Genomic DNA, 17,723 nt, shown 5'->3' with positions numbered 1-17,723 from the left:
CTAATATGGCCAAAAGAAAGTATTGCTGTCTTGTCCTGCTTATCTTTAGAGCTTTATACTGTATCTGAAAAGAAATAATGCTATAAAGCAACATCCTAGTAGAGATATTATCTAACCTAGTCGGCTGAGACATACTCAGCCAGGAGACAGAAAACTTTTACAGAGCATCAAACTAGGAACAAGAGTGTAGGATTTGTTGATTTGGTTAGATTTGAGGTGAAAAATTACTAATTAGGAAATAACTGGGTAGGCAATAAGTTTCCTCTCCCTGGAAGATGAATGACCAATTGTCAGGAATATTACTAATCTGAGATTCTATCATTTAAAAATTCTATGAATCAAAAGAAAAAAAGTTTAGTTTGTTGTTCCAAAGATTTATATGTATGAAGCAAAAGGCTTAAGGCAGGTACTGTATATCATGGGGAAAAAAATGTCTCCTACTTGAGCTTTGCTAGATATGGAAATTTTTCATTATTTAAAAAATGCATCATCTAATTATAATGCTGTCATATTGATTAACATAAGGTAGTATTAGAATCAAAATTATTTCCAGGTTGTCAACAAGTAGAAGAGGGGTAGTATTAACTCTTTTTTTCCTTTATACCACCTGGATATTGTTATTGCTGGTTGTTGGCATCATGAAAATGTAGATGTCTGAGGAAAGTTGAAGGAATTGGGGAGATAAAAAAAAGTAATAATGGTAATTGAGTGAACCACTGACTCCATCTTGTGATGCACTTCTGAATCTAGCTCAATTCCCTTTCTATTCAATTATGGGTCTGGTTCAATTGCTTTCTTTTGCAAAAACTTTATTCAATTGTGGGAATTGGGAAAAAAACTAACTGCATTATTTGAACCTAGGTCTTCATGGCTGGGAAACTGGACCAATTGTACCTGCTATTTAGAGACTCTTAACTAAAGTCCTGGGTTATGCTAACAAGAAATGCAAACCCGGTAGAATTGCTCTTTTGACTCCAGGAGAGGGGTGGGAGGAGGGAAGAGAAAGAACAGGAATCATGTAACCATGGAAAAAATATTCTAAATTAATTAATTAAATAAATAAACAATTTACAATTAAAAAAAAAAGAAATGCAGATACTAAAACTGATGTAAGAAGTTTTTCCATAATTGTACATCTCAAGCAACCCCTATCTCTCATCTGAAAACTGGCCTGATACTGATCATTTATTTTCTTATTTTCTCCATGGTCCTGTAATTATTTATAGACTCTTGGGGAGAAGTGGGACACCTCTTTTTCTAAATTTAGGACACTGCACCTGTTTGCTTTCCCCTTCCCAACTTGGAAAGTCCCTAATATTTCATCCAATTAGAAATCAGATTACCTAATGTTGTATTGCTTCCTCTTACCTAATTGGGTTTATTTGATTAATTATATTCAATGTATAAAAGTCTATCTCCTTCTATACTGAGGGTTCAGTTCAGCATTAAGGTGAGGAAGGAGCTAGATCTCAATTTACTGGGCAATTGCCAAGCAATGCTTAATAAACTGATAAGTTCAAAAGATGAGACTTTTGTTTCCTCAGACATTTCTTCTTTCACCTGGTAGATGATGTAACCCATTATCAGCTACCTATAGAAACTAATTTCTAGAGCTGCTGGACACAAATCTCCAAATCCAATGAATCCAAGTGTAAAGCTAGAGCTGATGTGTAGATAGGAGTATAAAATCCACTGGAAAATTTCATGGCCATAAACTTCTTAGCACAGAAATAGCCTTCTATTTAAAAGTCACTTATTTATGGATTTCCCTAAATTTTGTGATTTAACATAGATATAATGACACTTGATCTTGCACTTTCAGAAGTGTTTATGATTTAGAATATTGAATTAAGGGTTTTTCAAGTTTACTTTTAAATTTGAAAAAGTACCAGAAAAATAGTAATTATTACCTGAATTTAAGAGCATCCTAAAATTCTGACTAACAAGTGTTTGTATCTTGAGTTTTTCACATAATTAAGTTATTCAAAAATTCTCATGTGACTGAATCATGCTTCAGTCATTGCTATGCAATGATCTGTCAAATTATAGAAGTATAAAATAGCTAATTGCATCTTTTTATTGTAGTAATTGACCACAAATGAGCCTTTTTTTTTTTACATATAGATCTGTGGTTCATTTGATTAAATTTCTAGGCTGATCTGAAATATAAATCCTAGGGATTCAGTTCTCTCTGTAATCCTACTGCACCACTGCCAAAAGAAGGAAATTCACCACAATTAAGCACTAAGACAAATTGCCCTGAAGCTTTTGTTTCTAAGGAGAACTTGGAACTTGGTACCCAGGGACCAACTGGAATATCTAAATTTATTCCAGAAAATGTGTTATGCTGAATGTTTTTCAAATCAACTGCTACACAGAATATTTTCTGATTCCATCATTCCTATAATATCGAGATTGCATTCTAAAAGGCAGCTAGATTTTGCCTTTCATTATGCTTAATATAAGTTGGAACTTCTGTTCTTATAGAAAAAAATAGTGTGTATATACATAAATCACAGAAATAAAAGTTGATCAAACTTTTAAAAAATGAGTATTTTTCTGAGTATTTAATTTCAGACTTTGCTAGCACATTTGTAAAAACAACTCAGCTGTTAGAGTTTAAGATTTTTTTTGCAACGGGAAATTGTTTTGACATTTCACAAAATATAGTAAAGGTTAACATTTGATCAATATTGCATGTGTATACTTTCTGCTAAGTTGCACTTGTTTTGAAAGAAGTATAATGTGCTGAGGAGAAAAAAAAATTCCTAAACAACAAAAAAAATTGTCTCTGGCCTATAAATGTATAAAAATGACTGGGAGAGAACGTCAGTTATTTAGTGAAGCTGTTAATTAGGATAAAGATCTTACCTTTACATCCATTGTGTGCTGCAGTTTCAAGCGTACGGATTCTTGCTCCTGACGCTGGATTATGTCCTGACATTCTGCAAACTGCAAAGATGCCTAACAATCAAATAATCACATTTAGCCAATTAGCTTTTCAGAAAGTCTCTCTATCATCTGAACAAATGTTGAAAGGTCTTGAAAAAGACATGGGAGTTAGAGTTAGACTAAAATACATATGGGAAGCTAGGTGGCACAATAGATAGAGCACCGGGCCTGAAGTCTAGAAGACTTACCTTCTTCCTGAGTTCAAATCTGGCCTCAGACACTTACTAGCTGTGTGACTTTGGGCAAGTCACTTAACCCTGGTTGCCTCAGTTGTCTCATCTGTATAATGAGCTGGAGAAGGAAATGGCAAACTACTCTACTGTCTTTGCCACGAAAACCCAAAGGGGTCACAAAGAGTTAGACACAACTGAAACAACTGAATAACCACCAAATAAAATACACGAGGTCAAGTATAAAGAATGACCAGGAAAATCCATTAAAGGAGTCACTCTCATTAGAGGAACAATAATGCAGAGAGAAAACGCATTCATTTGGATCACTTAGAAGAAGGCATATAAAGAAATCCTGGATACCTATAGGCAAAAGGAACCAATGCTATTTTGCCCCTTTAAATAGTTTCATGACACTAAACAGTATAAGTAAAATAATATGTCTCTGGTTGCAGATAACCCTCAAAGGGACCTAATGCTTGTGAGTATTACCTCATTTATCATGCTAGTCTTACTTAATGGAGGTTCTTTTATCCAATGTTTAACATTCTTTTATAATAGATGTTTATATAATGGAGCAAATGAACTCAGGTTTCTAAGACTCTGCTTAATCGTATGCCTTTTCTAGTATGCCCTCACAACTAAAGTAATGCGTGGCATATGACTTTAGTATCCTGAAATAATTTTAGAAAGCTGATGATACTTCATAGTTTTTTCATTTCATAGTTTTTTTTAAGGTTTTAGATCTAGAAACAATATAATTTTTTCCTTTGGAAAAAAATTTTTTTAAGAAAAATATATTAATATGTGTGGTCATCTTTGGCACTATTATAATTATCTTGTTATTGTTATCTTGCTGCCTTCTAGCTATTTGGAATAGGAGGCAGAAACACTCATTATTCCTTGGCTTAGTTCCAGTTAGAATAATAGGCTTGGGCAGTAAAAGTGATTGAGGGAAGCCAGGTGGCGCAGTGCATAGAGTACCAGGCCTGGAATCAGGAAAACTTGGGTTCAAATTCAGGCTCAGCTCTAGTTACTACCTGTTTGATCTGGTGTAATTCATTTAACCCTGTTTGCCTCAGTTTCGTCATCTGTAAAATAAGCTAGAGAAGGAAATGGCAAGCCATTCCAGTATCAGCCAAAAAAACCCCAAAAATGGGTCACTAGTGTCAAGCATAATTGAAAAACAACAAACAACTAGATTGACTAGACTAAAGGGACAATTTTCTAATTTACAATTAAACTAAAAAGACAATTAAATGAATAGTAATGTACTGCCTTAATCTAGAACCAACTTGTCTTTAAAAAAAAATAGAGAGGGGCACAGTGGTGGCACACATTCTTGACCCTCAGATTTGGCATCAAACTTGGAATGCAGGAGGCACAGCTACCATTAGCCTTCAAGGAATGCAAAAGAGCAGTCTCTGGAAAGAACAATAATAATGACCTAACTAGACCAAAGACCAGCATCCAAGATATTTTACATTTTCTCTGGATCTTCCTAGTGTGTGGAACAGTGGCTGACTTGCATGGCCTTGTACAATATAAGGCCAACTGGCTTTGTGGGAGGACTAACAGAATTCCATTGTATTTAGAGGAATGTTGGTATGCTTGACAGCATGGCACCATGGAAAGGGCACTTGGACTATTTTCTAGGACTTGAAGACAGGAGAGATGAAGGTTCAAATCCCAACTCAGACATTTAGAAGTTATATGAAAGTAGCACAGTAGATTGAGAGCCAAGTCTAGAGACAGGAGGTCCTAAGTTCAAATGTGACCCCAGATACTTCCTAGCTGTATGACCCTGGGCAAGTCACTTAACTCCCATTGCCTAGCCCTTACCACATTTTTGCCCTGGAACCAATATGCAGTATTGATTCTAAGATGGGAGGTAAGGGTTTAAAAAGACAAAAAAAAAAGTTCTCTGAAAATGGATGAGTCACTTAGTTTCTCTGAGACTAAATTTCCTAATCTGTAAAACCGGGATAGTGCTCATCTTATAAAGCCCTTGTAAAAAGCAAGTGAGATAATGAATGTAAATTACCTTGCAAGCCTTAGCAAACAATATAAATATGAGCTATTGTTATTTAGGACTATTGTTAAAATTAATAGTTTCCATTTATAGAGGTTGATTTTGATGATTTGCATGTTTTCATTGAGCCAGAAATTTTTCGTAAAGTCCATATGCTTAGAAATCCTAATTAAATATATGTGGAGACACTTGAGTTCAGTCCGCTAGAGGAGACAAGCTCAATATGAACAGCTGAGAGTGAGAGGTAAATGCCCCAAAATGAGACCGTGGACTGTACTGACATGGGGCAGAGCTCCATAAGTCATGTATTCTTATGTAAACTGTCCTGATGCAAATGACAGTTATAGAAATGCCATTTTAGGAAAGACATTGATAAGTAAGATAGCATTAGGAGGAGGGCAAGCAGAACAGCAAAGGGCCTTGAATTTATTCCATAGGAAGATCTACTAAGAGACCTGAAAGGTCTAAGATGCTGCCTTCCAGCATCTCAAGGGCCATGTGATAGGCGAGGGAATAGAATTATCTTTTTTCTACTTAGCCCCACAGGACAGAGCTGGGAGCAAAAGCTGTAAGGTACAAAGACACAAAGTGAAGCTTCAAGGCAGAGAAAACTTTCTAAAAATAAGAGCTGGCCAAAAAAGGAATGGGCTACCTCAGGAAGTACTCCAATTCCCTTCACACATTGAAGAAGTCTGATGACCATTTGTCAGGTATGTTATTAAAGAGAATTTTTGTTCAGGGATAGGCTGAGCTTGCTGGCCAATGAGAAGGTCCTTTTTAACTCTGAAGTTCTATGATTTTAGAAATTATGCAGAGAAATATTTTGAATAGAAAATGAAATGATGGATACTTTCAGTCAAGATGACTTCCTGAAAGGTGGCAGACATCCCACATTCCTCCACATCTATTCCAATGAAAACTTAAAATTTATACCAAAAGAAATTGCAAACATGAAATTCAATGAGAAACTATAATAAAAACCAGCATGAACACAATCAAATAAGCCACTATCCTCCCATCATGACCAGAGAAGAGTCAGACACAAAGATGGCACATAAAGGTGTCCAGAGGCCATCAGAACAGAGTCACTTCTCTACACACAAAGAAACCCCAAGTGGTCAGAATCCCATTGTGGGGAGTTTGGAAGTCAGCAGAAGCAGGAGGAACCATTGCAGGAAGACACAGCTTAGACCAAGACAGCCTGGGAATAGGAGCATTGTGTCCTGAGACACTATAGAAAGCCTTGAAGATCCAAGCTACTAAAACTCAAAGAACCCTAACCAAGAGAGGTAAAGATCAGCACAAGAATCCAGGTGACTCAAGACAAGACCAAGAAGGGCCAATTACCCCACCCCAAAGTGAAAAAGACAGCAAAGCTTGGCCTTAGCAAATAGAAGAAAATATAAGATAGAAGATATTAAAAAAACAAACTGACCTAGAAACAGGTTAAGGAGAGATAATCTAAGAATCATTGAAAATTATATAAAAAGCATCCACATTATATTTAAATATATCTTGAATAAAAACTGCCCAGATTCATTAGAACCAAAGGGCAAAGTGAAGATTTTTTTAAATCTCCCAATCACTTTCTAGAAGAACCTCATCCATTCCCCCCAAAAAAGTCCCAGGAATGTTACAGCCCGTATCTAGAGCTTCTACATCAAATACAAAAATTGCAAGCACTCAGAAAGAATCAGTTCAAATACCAAGGATCTAGTCAGGATTGCACAAGACCTGGCAGTTTCTACATTAAATGAAAGGAGAGACTGGAGTACAATATTCTAAAAAGCAAAAATATGGGCTTAACCTAAGAATAACTTGCCCTACAAAAACTGAGTTAATATAATACTATAAAGGGGAGAGAATAAACCTTTAATGGAAGAGAGGAATTTCAAGTATTTCTGATGAAAAACTCAATTCTAGCTGAATAGAAATTTTGACATTAGAATCCAGAGATACCTAGAAAAGCAAACATGTATGAACAATAGGAAAGGGCTCTGTGATGATATCTAACAGCAATGAAGAAGAAAAAATGTCCCTTTAGAACCTTAATGTCTTCAAAAGATAGTGAAGAAGTTAAATAAGAAAAAACCCCAAACCTGAAAGTAGATTCTTTCAATTCTGAGGGTTTCAAAAAGATAACTATAAGGAGGATTAAAAGAATACATTACTATATAAAGGAGGAAGAAAAAGTCAGAAGTTGACATTTTGTATAACTGAGCTGTATGAGAAGACCTTACAAATACGGAAGAATCTTCTCTAAAATGGACTAAGGAGAATTGATTGTGTGTGCACACACAAACACACACACACACATGCCTGGCACAGAAATACATCAAACTCTACAGGTAAACCTAGGAGGATAGAGGATGGAGTATAGAGTTTATAGAAATAACCATACCAGGAAGGGAATATTAAACAAACAAAAAAAAAAATTCCTGATTCTAAAGGGACAAAAAGGAAAGAACTAGAAACTATAGGGGTGTCCATTAATTAGATAACAGCTGGACAAACTGTGGTATATAAATGTAATGAAATATTTATTGTACCATGAGAAATGATAAAAGGTATAATTTCAGAAAATCCTAGAAAAGTATGAATCAATTCAGAGTAAAATGAACAGAAAGGAGAACAATTTACATAATAAAAACAACATTGAAAGTCAACAATTTTGATCAATGTCTCCAGAAGACCTATGATGAAACATATTACTCACCTCCTGACAGAGAGATGAACACAAAGTGCAGAGTCAAATGTTTTTAGACATGGTAATAATATGGATTCATTTCAGTTAACTCTACTTGTTACAAGGTTTTGGGGGTTTTCCCCATTTTTAATTGGGGGAGTAGAGTTTAAAGGGAAAGCTGGATGGCTCAGTAGATTGAGAGCCAGGCCCAGAGATGAGAGGTCCTGGGTTCAAATGTGACCTCAGACACTTCCTAGCTGGGTGACCCCTGGCAAGTGATTTGACCCCCATGGCCTAGCCCTTACCGCTCTTCTGCCTTGGAACCAATACAAAGTATTGATTCTAAGATGAAGGTAAGGGTTTTAAATAAATAAACAAATAAATACATAAATAAATAAATAAATAAAGGGAAAGGAGGACAAAAAGGGAACCATTGGAATATTTTTTAAAGTATACAGGAGAAAACATAAGTTTGGAAGAAAGCAAAAACAAGTGGTTAGTTTTGAAAAGAACATATCGAACTTATTAAAATTTTTTAAAATAAGCATAATGAAATACAGAATCATGATTTCATTGGCAATCCTCTTTTTTTTGTGCCTTCTATGCATATGGAAATGTTCATTCATTCAAATTTTTTTAAATAAAGAAAAAGCTAAATGGTCAGTTCAAAAAACAATTACCTTATCAAGAGCAATTTCCATGTTAGCAACTTTTTCTTTCAAGCGCCGCTCTTGGGATCTCAGGATCTCCAGCTCCCCTGCCATTTTATTTTTTTCCGTTGCAACAAGGCTCAATTCTTGACTTAGTTTATTTTTCTCTTCTTTTAAGAAACGCTTCTCCTATGATTATAGAGAATAAAGCATCTCTGGGATAATCTGACTGCTGTCACTCAGTGATAGAAATGTAAGCTATTGACTCAATGAAACCTAACTTTAATGTAAATTATGTTATATTATTCAATTACTTAGTTATTGGTGGGGTTGAGAGGAAAAAGACCATGTTACTATGTATTAATTCTTAGTTTACTCACTGCTAATTAGCTCTAGGAAATAGGGGAATAGGGTAAGCAAAATAATGAATTTCTACTAAAAAGGTATTAATGTAACTTCGTGTTTTCTAAAAAAAGAACTGATGTTTCTCAGAATTGCATAATAGCATCCATGCATCCTTTCCTCCATCACACCAAATTTTGTTGAAATACAAATTATTACTAGAGATGGGAGGTCCTGGGTTCAAATATGAACTCAGCCACTTCCCAGCTGTGTGACCCTGGGCAAGTCACTTAACCTCCATTGCCTAGCTCTTATCACTCTTCTGCCTTGGAATCAATATTGATTCCAAGATGGAAGGTAGGGTTTAAAAAAACAAAGAAGAAATACAATTATTACTACAGAAGATATGCCCATTGGACATCTTTTTCCAATTACTACTTTTAGACTGTTCAAAACTCATCCATTGTTAAGGAACTAACTTGCATTCAAATCACTCAGCATCAGAATTTAATATACCTCACAGAGACACACAAAATACTGAGCACATTTTAAAGTTGAAAGGGACCCAGAGAAGAGATCATCTAGTTCCTGGCAAAAAAACAGTGTATTAAAAGTCAGAGATCCAAAAACTGAGCCCAAAGCAATTAAATCCACAATAGTATATAGTAGAGTCAGAATTTGTGCCCAAGTATTCTTGACTTCAATCGTTTTTATTCCTCTAAATCATTCATACAGGGACTTCAACATCAATCAATAAGTCAATTAGTACAATGTACTTGGTGCAACTAAGTGGCTCAGTGGATAGAACACCAGGCCTGGAGACCAGAGGACCTCAGTTCAAATGTGGCCTCAGATACTTCTGACCTGTATGCCCCTGGGCAAGTCACTTAAGCCCAATGCCTTGCCTTAGCTCTCCTGACTTAAAATCAATACTAAGTCAGAAGAAGGGTTGTTTATTTAAATACAATGTACTTCAAATTTCAGTTGACAGAGGAGAGGAGAGGTATATGAAAAATAGAGTAAAAACCCTCTTTCTATAGGTATCACTTAAAGTATTTTGCCTTTTCTGATGAGATAGGGCAGACTGGCCTTACATTGGGGTTAAGAATCAATGTATAGATTCTTTCCTTCTTGTTTGACAGGAAAGCCTTCTTGCTTTTGTGACTCCACTCCCATAGCTGGGATAGGCAGTGTCAGTGACCTTGTTAAAAGCCTCTAGCAAGTACTCAGTGGTGGTAAGAAAAGTAGATTCTACTGGCACAGACAGAGAAAAAAGAAAAGGATCTGGATAAGAGAGAAGAAAGGCTGAAGAACTGAAAACAAAATAAACATGTCAAGAAACTTGAGAATGATGCCAACCACTGTGCCAAGTGGTATTAGTGGCACCAGTTCTGTAGCAGACTGCCCATCCTTCCTCTCAGCAGGATGAGCCTAAGGTGAACTCAGAATCTCAGACTGGGAACTGGGAGCTCAGAGCTCTTCTTGCCTGATTTGCACCTGAGAGTAGTAATCCCCTCTCCACATTCCTCACAGCCTGGACTCAATGCCCTCCATTAAAGGAAAATCTATCACCAACCCTGGCACCAACCTATTTTTTACTCCACTGTGTAGAAGGCAAAGCCTGAGGCCTGTTGAGCATAGCTCTAGGCCATAATGCAGCTGAAGTTGGTCTCATAGCTCACCTTCATCCTGAGACATCTCCCCATCTCTTGCCCTGCAAAATCACTAATGTATGCATTTCCTTGGGACTGTTTAAGCTGTCTCACATGTTGATTTATTATCTTATAGAATCTTTGTCTAAAGCTAAATGAGGTATATAGAATGCATTGTAACCTTAAGGCTACTCTGCTAATCATTACCTTTTACTATGTGTGAAAAGCTTGTGCTGGAGCCCCAGCTTGCTTTCTCCCCCTATAAAAGTAGATGTAACTTTCAATAAAGTTGCTTTTGGTTGCCATCAGCACCTTAACCCTCCTGATTCCACTTTCATTCTTTTTATCCCTTCAGACCCCAGACTATTGTCAAACAGGACCTCCAGGTCAGTTACTGCAGCTGACAAATGGTTCCTGAATATGAGAACTCCCAGAGGAGCATTGAGGAATTGCAGGCAAACAAAACTGATCCCAATCAGAAGAGACATTGGTGGTGCCCATGAAAAGAAAAGACAGGTAAGAAGAACCTCCCCCGCACCCATCAGGGAGATAAAAATTAAGTAAGGCACAGGGAGGATTCATAAAGGAGTAAAACAGGGGACAAGTCAGTTCTTAAATCTAAAGTTAAGTCTGTTGTCCTTCTTTCAGACATCTAGTTTAAAAGGAGAAAACCCTTTCCTTACACACACACACACACACACACACACACACACACACACACACACACACACACCCAGAAGCAGCTAGCTATTCCACATTCTTTTGCTCATCCAGAAAAAATGGTTCTGCAGGCCACAAATTTGTCTTTCTTTTTTTGCTTTACCTCGTCTTCCCCTTTCCACTGATGCTCCACCCAATCTGTCTCCCCCACCTCAAAACCCTCTCAGTTTCTCAGAAGAAAGTGTGTATATTGTTTAGGAAAGTAAACTTAGAAAGCTTTCAGGCTCTGAATATAACGTTAGTCAGTTTGCAAATACCTGTGACCATTAGAGCACAAAAAGAAGCAATTCAAGGGGGCAGCTGGGTAGCTCAGTGGATTGAGAGCCAGGCCTAGAGATGGGAGGTCCTGAGTTCAAATGTGGCCTCAGACACTTTCCAGCTGTGTGACCCTGGGCAAGTCACTTAACCCCCATTGCCTAGCCCTTACCACTCTTCTGCCTTAGAACCAATACACAGTATTAATTCCAAGATGGAAGGTAAGGATTAAAAAAAAAAAAAGAAGAAGCAATTCAGAACTGAGATTGGTCAATGTCAACCTTAAATCCTTGCAAAAGTTAATCCTTTTTCTGACTAAGGAGCTCCTGCAATGTGAAAGCCTGATTAAGGTAATCCCTTTTTGTACATATTTCTTTACTTGTGCAGCATGTAACTCACAAGTAGATTTAGTGAAAACAGAGAAGTAGTTACAAACAGAAATGAGAACATTCCATTAATCGTTTGCAAAATCAGGAGGGAATTTAAGAAATGAAATTATACCCTCCCCCTCCTTAGAGGAGAAAAAAGTGTATGAAATACCCAGGAAGATAATTGTGATATGTCTGTGTTGTAAGTCTAAGTTCTATGCTATTTGTCTGTGCACACTGGGAAGTTTTAATTTTTGGGAAAACAAGCCTCAGATAAAAGAGGCATCCTCTTCTCTCTCCTTCATTGTTTCAGAAGAATGAAGAAGACAGACCAGAAACTATTTGGGAAATTAAAAAACAACATTTTTTAATAGGTTTTTGAGTCTCCTAAACTTTGAGATCATTCAATTGATTCTTATTCTCTGCTCCTATTAAACAGATCTTCAGACATTTCTTCCTTCCATTCCTTGCTGGCCATGGGGAGAAAAGGGTAGAAATGATAAAGATAGGAAAGGGATAATTTGATCCCACAATTTGATTTGATTTTCACTTAGACTTAATTTTAAAAGTTGATATATATAACTTTGGAGAATTGCTAATGATTCGGATATGTACTGATGGTACAGTGTAATTTCATTCATTGTGATAATTGATTAATTAAAAAGAACAATTTTAGCTAAATTTAAGAATGTACAAAACTTATAGTGAGAGAATTGTTTATTCTCATTAGAACTTGCAATGTATAATGATTACAGATTTGAATGATTAGACTTACCAAAAATGATTGTTAAACTGAATTTGAGAATTGACTGAATGTATTCAATAGCCAGCCTGGTGCAGAAAGGGATTTTGTCTTAAAGAAGCTGATGAGGTTTGTACCCCAAAGAGATAATAAGGGAAAAGACTTGTACAAGAATAGTCATAGCTGTGCTCTTTGTGGTGGCCAAAAATTGGAAAATGAGGGGATGCCCTTCAATTGGGGAATGGCTGAACAAATTGTGGTATATGTTGGTGATGGAATACTATTGTGCTAAAAGGAATAATAAAGTGGAGGAATTCCATGGAGACTGGAACAACCTCCAGGAAGTGATGCAGAGCGAAAGGAGCAGAACCAGGAAAACATTGTACACAGAGACTGATACATTGTGGAACAATCGAAGGTAATGGACTTCTGCAGGGATCTAAAAAACACTATCCACATGCAGAAGATAAACTGTGGGAGTAAAAACACCGATGAAAAGCAACTGCTTGACTACAGGGGTTGAGGGGATATGACTGAGGAGAGACTCTAAATGAACACTCTAATGCAGATACCAACAACATGGAAATGGGTTTGAATCAAGAACACATGTGATACCCAGTGGAATCGTGCATGGGCTATGGGAGAGGTGATGGGAGGGGGGAGGGAAGAAAAGAAAATGATCTTTGTTTCCAATGAATAATGTTTGGAAATGACCAAATAAAATTTTTAAAAATTTAAAAAAATATATTCAATTTCTCTGTGGAAAAAAAAAAGAAGCTGATGAGCAGCAAACTCCTGATAAGTACTATGTTGGCTGCTTAATAAATATTAGGGTTTCATTGTACACAGAGACTAATACACTGTGGTATAATCGAACATAATGGATTTCTCCATTAGTGGCGGTGTAATGTCCCTGAACAATCTGCAGGGATCTAGGAGAAAAAACACTATCCATAAGCAGAGGACAAACTGTGGGAGTAGAAACACCGAGGAAAAGCAACTGCCTGACTACAGCGGTTGAGGGGACATGACAGAGGAGAGACTCTAAATGAACACTCTAATGCAAATACTAACAACATGGCAATGGGTTTGAATCAAGAACACATGTGATACCCAGTGGAATCACGCGTCAGCTATAGAGAGTGGGGGGGAGGAAAAGAAAATGATCTTTGTCTTTAATGAATAATGCTTGGAAATGATCAAATAAAATATTATTTAAATGTAAAAAAATAAATAAATATTAGGGTTTCATAAAATGAGTATCAAGTGTATAAGAATTTAATATCAACTTATTAGATGTGATATAATGTGAAGATTTTGCATGATCTAAATTTAGATAGACATGAACGTGTAAAATTGGTATTTTGATATATGTACTATAAAATCAAATAAGTAAAAATATAATGAATACTTGGGGAAGGAAAAATTGGAAATTTGAAATGAAATATGTATTCAGAATTTGAAATATTACAAAAATGAAACTTTTAAACAACACTGTATTTTATTAAGATACATGAATTGCTTTCAAACTATGTACAGTGCATAAGAAGAAATTTACAATCTAGGGATTAACATGCATTTAAACACAATTTGTTAGAATGTAATTGTGTGTAAAAACAAGGAGTGTATAAAGTTATACTGTAAAGAAAATTTATTTTTCATCTGAATTGGATAAGGCTAGATGTACAAATGTGATAAGCAAACTGTGTATGTGAATAATGCAATTGACAAAAAAAATTTGACCAGTCCAGAAATCAAATAGGACTTGGAACAGAACTATTGATTAGATGGAATTAAGTGTCCTTACCTCTCCTCTTTTTGTACAAGGATAAATAGGAGAAGCCAGCTGAGGTAGGAATAATAAAGAAGTTGATAAGGACTGAGAAATCTAGTGCAAAATAGATACAACAAAGGGGGCAGCTGGGTAGCTCAGTGGATTGAGAGCCAGACCTAGAGATGGGAGGTCCTAGGTTCAAATCTGGCCTCAGCCACTTCCTAGCTGTGTGACCCTGGGCAAGTCACTTGACCCCCATTGCCTAGCCCTTACCACCACTCTTCTGCCTTGGAGCCAATACTGTGTGTTGGCTCCAAGACAGAAGGTAAGGGTTTTAATATAAAAAAAAAAAATAGATACAACAAATGTTAGATCAGAACATTATTGGTGCAATTTAATCAATTATGTAGAAATATTTTGAGGTATCCATTTGAAAGTTCTGAAATTTTAAATCCAATATCCATTGAGAGAAACTTAATATCAAGATTAAAACCCGACTAGGATATGAGACAAAGATAAATCACAAGCAGGACAGCTTTTAGATAATATTGCTTAAGACTTAGAACTTTCTACAAACTTATTAACCCCTTCCTCACAGTAAACAGAAATTTAAAAACTAAGATGTTAGCAGCTTCATTAAATTTTGATCCAATATAAAGATAAACCAAAGCCAAGGGTAAACAGAAAATGTTTAAATGGTATATGTATAAAAGAGAAAATTTTAAATAAACTACCTATACGAAAGTATCAGAAATGAAAGATTTATGATTAAGATAGTTAGGATAACTTTTATGGGAGAAAATCTAGGATGTGTCTTTCAATATTAACATGCCAATCTTTCAGGTAGATACTCATGGCAGACCATGACACCTTTATGTTACAAATTAACGATTATAATATGAAAAGCTAATTATACTAGCCCACAAAAGAATTGGGAATGTCGAGTGAAAAGTATAAGGAAAACCTTTTAGAATGTCTCAAAAGAAATTGTCTGCTACTCTGCTAAAGCCAGAACTGACAGAAAACAAACCTGATGACTTACCCACTGATAAATTCTCTGAGCAAAAACTTGGAGATTAGAACATTCCCCTCCCCCACTTCCCATTTTTCCATGCCCAGCTCCCCCTCCCCTTCTCAAAGCCTCACTATATAAAAGACCAGAAATCAATCCCATTGTTTATTGGGAAAAGGATTCCATTATTGACCTTTATGTATGAGAATCCATACAATTTTGAAAATAGGAGGGCAGCTGGGTGGCTCAGTGAATTGAGAACCAGGCCTAGAGATGGAAGGTCTTGGTTCAAATCTGGCCTCAGACACTTCCCAGCTGTGTGACCCTGGGCAAGTCACTTAACCCCCATTACCTAACCCTTACAATACACAATATTGATTCTAAAACAGAAGGTAAGGGCTTAAAAAAACTTTTTTTTGAAAACAGAATCCCTATGATTTTAAACACATGATTCTATACTACTGAAGATTTTTTTGGAGAACAAACATGTTTCATTACTCTCTGCTCCTGCCACAATGGAGGGGCAAGCTAGGAAACCCTGAGTATTCTCAGAGAGCACTGAACACAATGTAATAAGTAAGTATATACTAACTTTTTTTAAAATTTTATTTAATTAGTCAATTTAGAACATTATTCCTTGGTTACAAGAATCATATTCTTTCCCTTCCCTCCCCAACCCCTTCCCATAGCTGATGCCCAATTTAACTTTAAACAGAATTTAAGATAGGATAAAACAGTTTTTTAACAACCATAGTGATGTGAATATAAATAAAGTTTCTATACAGACATGCAGAAAAGTTAATAAGAGAAGCACAGATTTCTTACATTCATTTGAGGTAAAAAAAATTGTAAAATCAAAATGGAACTTGCACTCAGGGTTTGGAATATTGTTAAGAATTTCTGGATTTTTTTACACAATTGTGATATATTAATTAGACCAAAACATGTACTTTGTACAAGCATTACTCTACTAAAATTGAAAATATATGTTTAAATGTAAACATATATTTAGAAGCAATATGTTAGAAATGGATATTTGTACTCTAAATACTATAAACTAAAAGTTTGGGGTGAATTGGTTATGACAACATACAAAAGATATTATGTTATGTATGAGAATAATATTAGTTCTCTTGCATACTTTCCCTTATCTATAACTTTTGGTTTGTGTGAGCAGTCAATAGCTCTGCAAAACAAAAAGCTTATTCGAGTTATAGACTTTCTAACTGGGTTACTGAGAATGCATAAATATGTTTATAATATGGCAATGATTTCTAATAATTGGTCTTTATACTAGGATAAGTTATAGCTTAAGGAGAAGAGAAGAGAATCAATTAAAAGCTGTGAAATCACATCTCTTCATTGTGTATGTAAATCCTGGAAAATTTCCAGATACATGCTGCAATTGGTGAGATTTGCTGTTTAAGGTAAAAGCTTTTGAAATTGCAACTAATATTATTTTTGAGTTTTGAATTCAGGTATAGTTGTCTGATGGATCATTGAACAGTATGTTGATAATCCACCATTCAAGAGGAAAGACAAGGTACTGTGAAGTACAATTGTTACTGCATGACTGATTAATAACCCTGACTCTTACCTGAAATCAAATAGTGTTATAATCCTTCTCTTGCCTTTTCCTTTCAAAGCAAATTTCTAAAATCAAAGCAAAGTGAGCTGGTAATTAAAGCCCCTGAAATTTGAATGTGCATAGCAATCAAATATGTTCCACTACTTACCTAAGAAACTGTACCCCACCCAAAGTTTTTATTTCAGTTAGTATAGTTACAATGAATCTCTTTTAAGTTAATTCATTTATTTAATCACTGAACATGAGTTTGAAAAATGTCTTAAACTCTTCACCCAATTCCTACATTGTACCTCATGAGCTAGTTCAGCTGTCCATAATTTTCTCCAATTGAAGTCTTTTCGACATCAATACCAATCCCTTATAGGTAGATAGATGAGAGAATCATCAATGACCTACAACATGCCCTCTCAGCAGGAAGCAGTCTAATGAGCCAAGAACATCACCCACATCCCCTTAAACTCATGGCCTTCTCTCAAAAAAAAAAAAAATTCACTTGGACAGTTCACTGTGGTATAAAATAAAATAACTAGAACAAAACAACTTAAAAACAAAAAAGGGGAATACAATACAATATTTTAAAGGAACATCACCTAACCCAAAACTATCAATTTTTAACAGAAATATCATGAAGGTCGAGGTTTTGCTTTTATTTACACAGGAAATGAACAAGCCTGAATACACACCCAGCGCACCAAGCCAAAGCAGCAGACAGATGTAACAGAGGAGTCTTGGGAACAATGAAGTATGGAGAAAACAAATGACCACCCTGAGGACCCAAGC

General features: G+C 35.8%; 1 protein-coding gene across 19 annotated transcripts in view; it reads right to left on the bottom strand.

The window, feature by feature from the left end:
• Positions 1–17,723, bottom strand: part of CCDC158 (coiled-coil domain containing 158) — a 114,811-nt gene that overhangs the window by 32,698 nt on the left and 64,390 nt on the right. For 16 of the 19 annotated variants that reach the window (XM_016422980.2, XM_016422985.2, XM_016422988.2 and 13 more), the window contains 2 exons: positions 8,521–8,679; positions 2,872–2,964 (listed from right to left, as the gene is read on the bottom strand). In XM_016422980.2, the coding sequence (XP_016278466.1) occupies positions 2,872–2,964; positions 8,521–8,679 (252 nt within the window). The remainder of the gene's footprint in view (positions 1–2,871; positions 2,965–8,520; positions 8,680–17,723) is intronic. The other 3 variants (XM_016422991.2, XM_056803287.1, XM_056803286.1) reach the window with 1 other exon arrangement.

Source organism: Monodelphis domestica, chromosome 6 (assembly GCF_027887165.1).
Source record: "Monodelphis domestica isolate mMonDom1 chromosome 6, mMonDom1.pri, whole genome shotgun sequence".
Taxonomy (NCBI): Eukaryota; Metazoa; Chordata; class Mammalia; order Didelphimorphia; family Didelphidae; genus Monodelphis; species Monodelphis domestica.
Note: the sequence above shows the minus strand (reverse complement) of the source record. Positions and strands in the feature narration are given on the sequence as shown.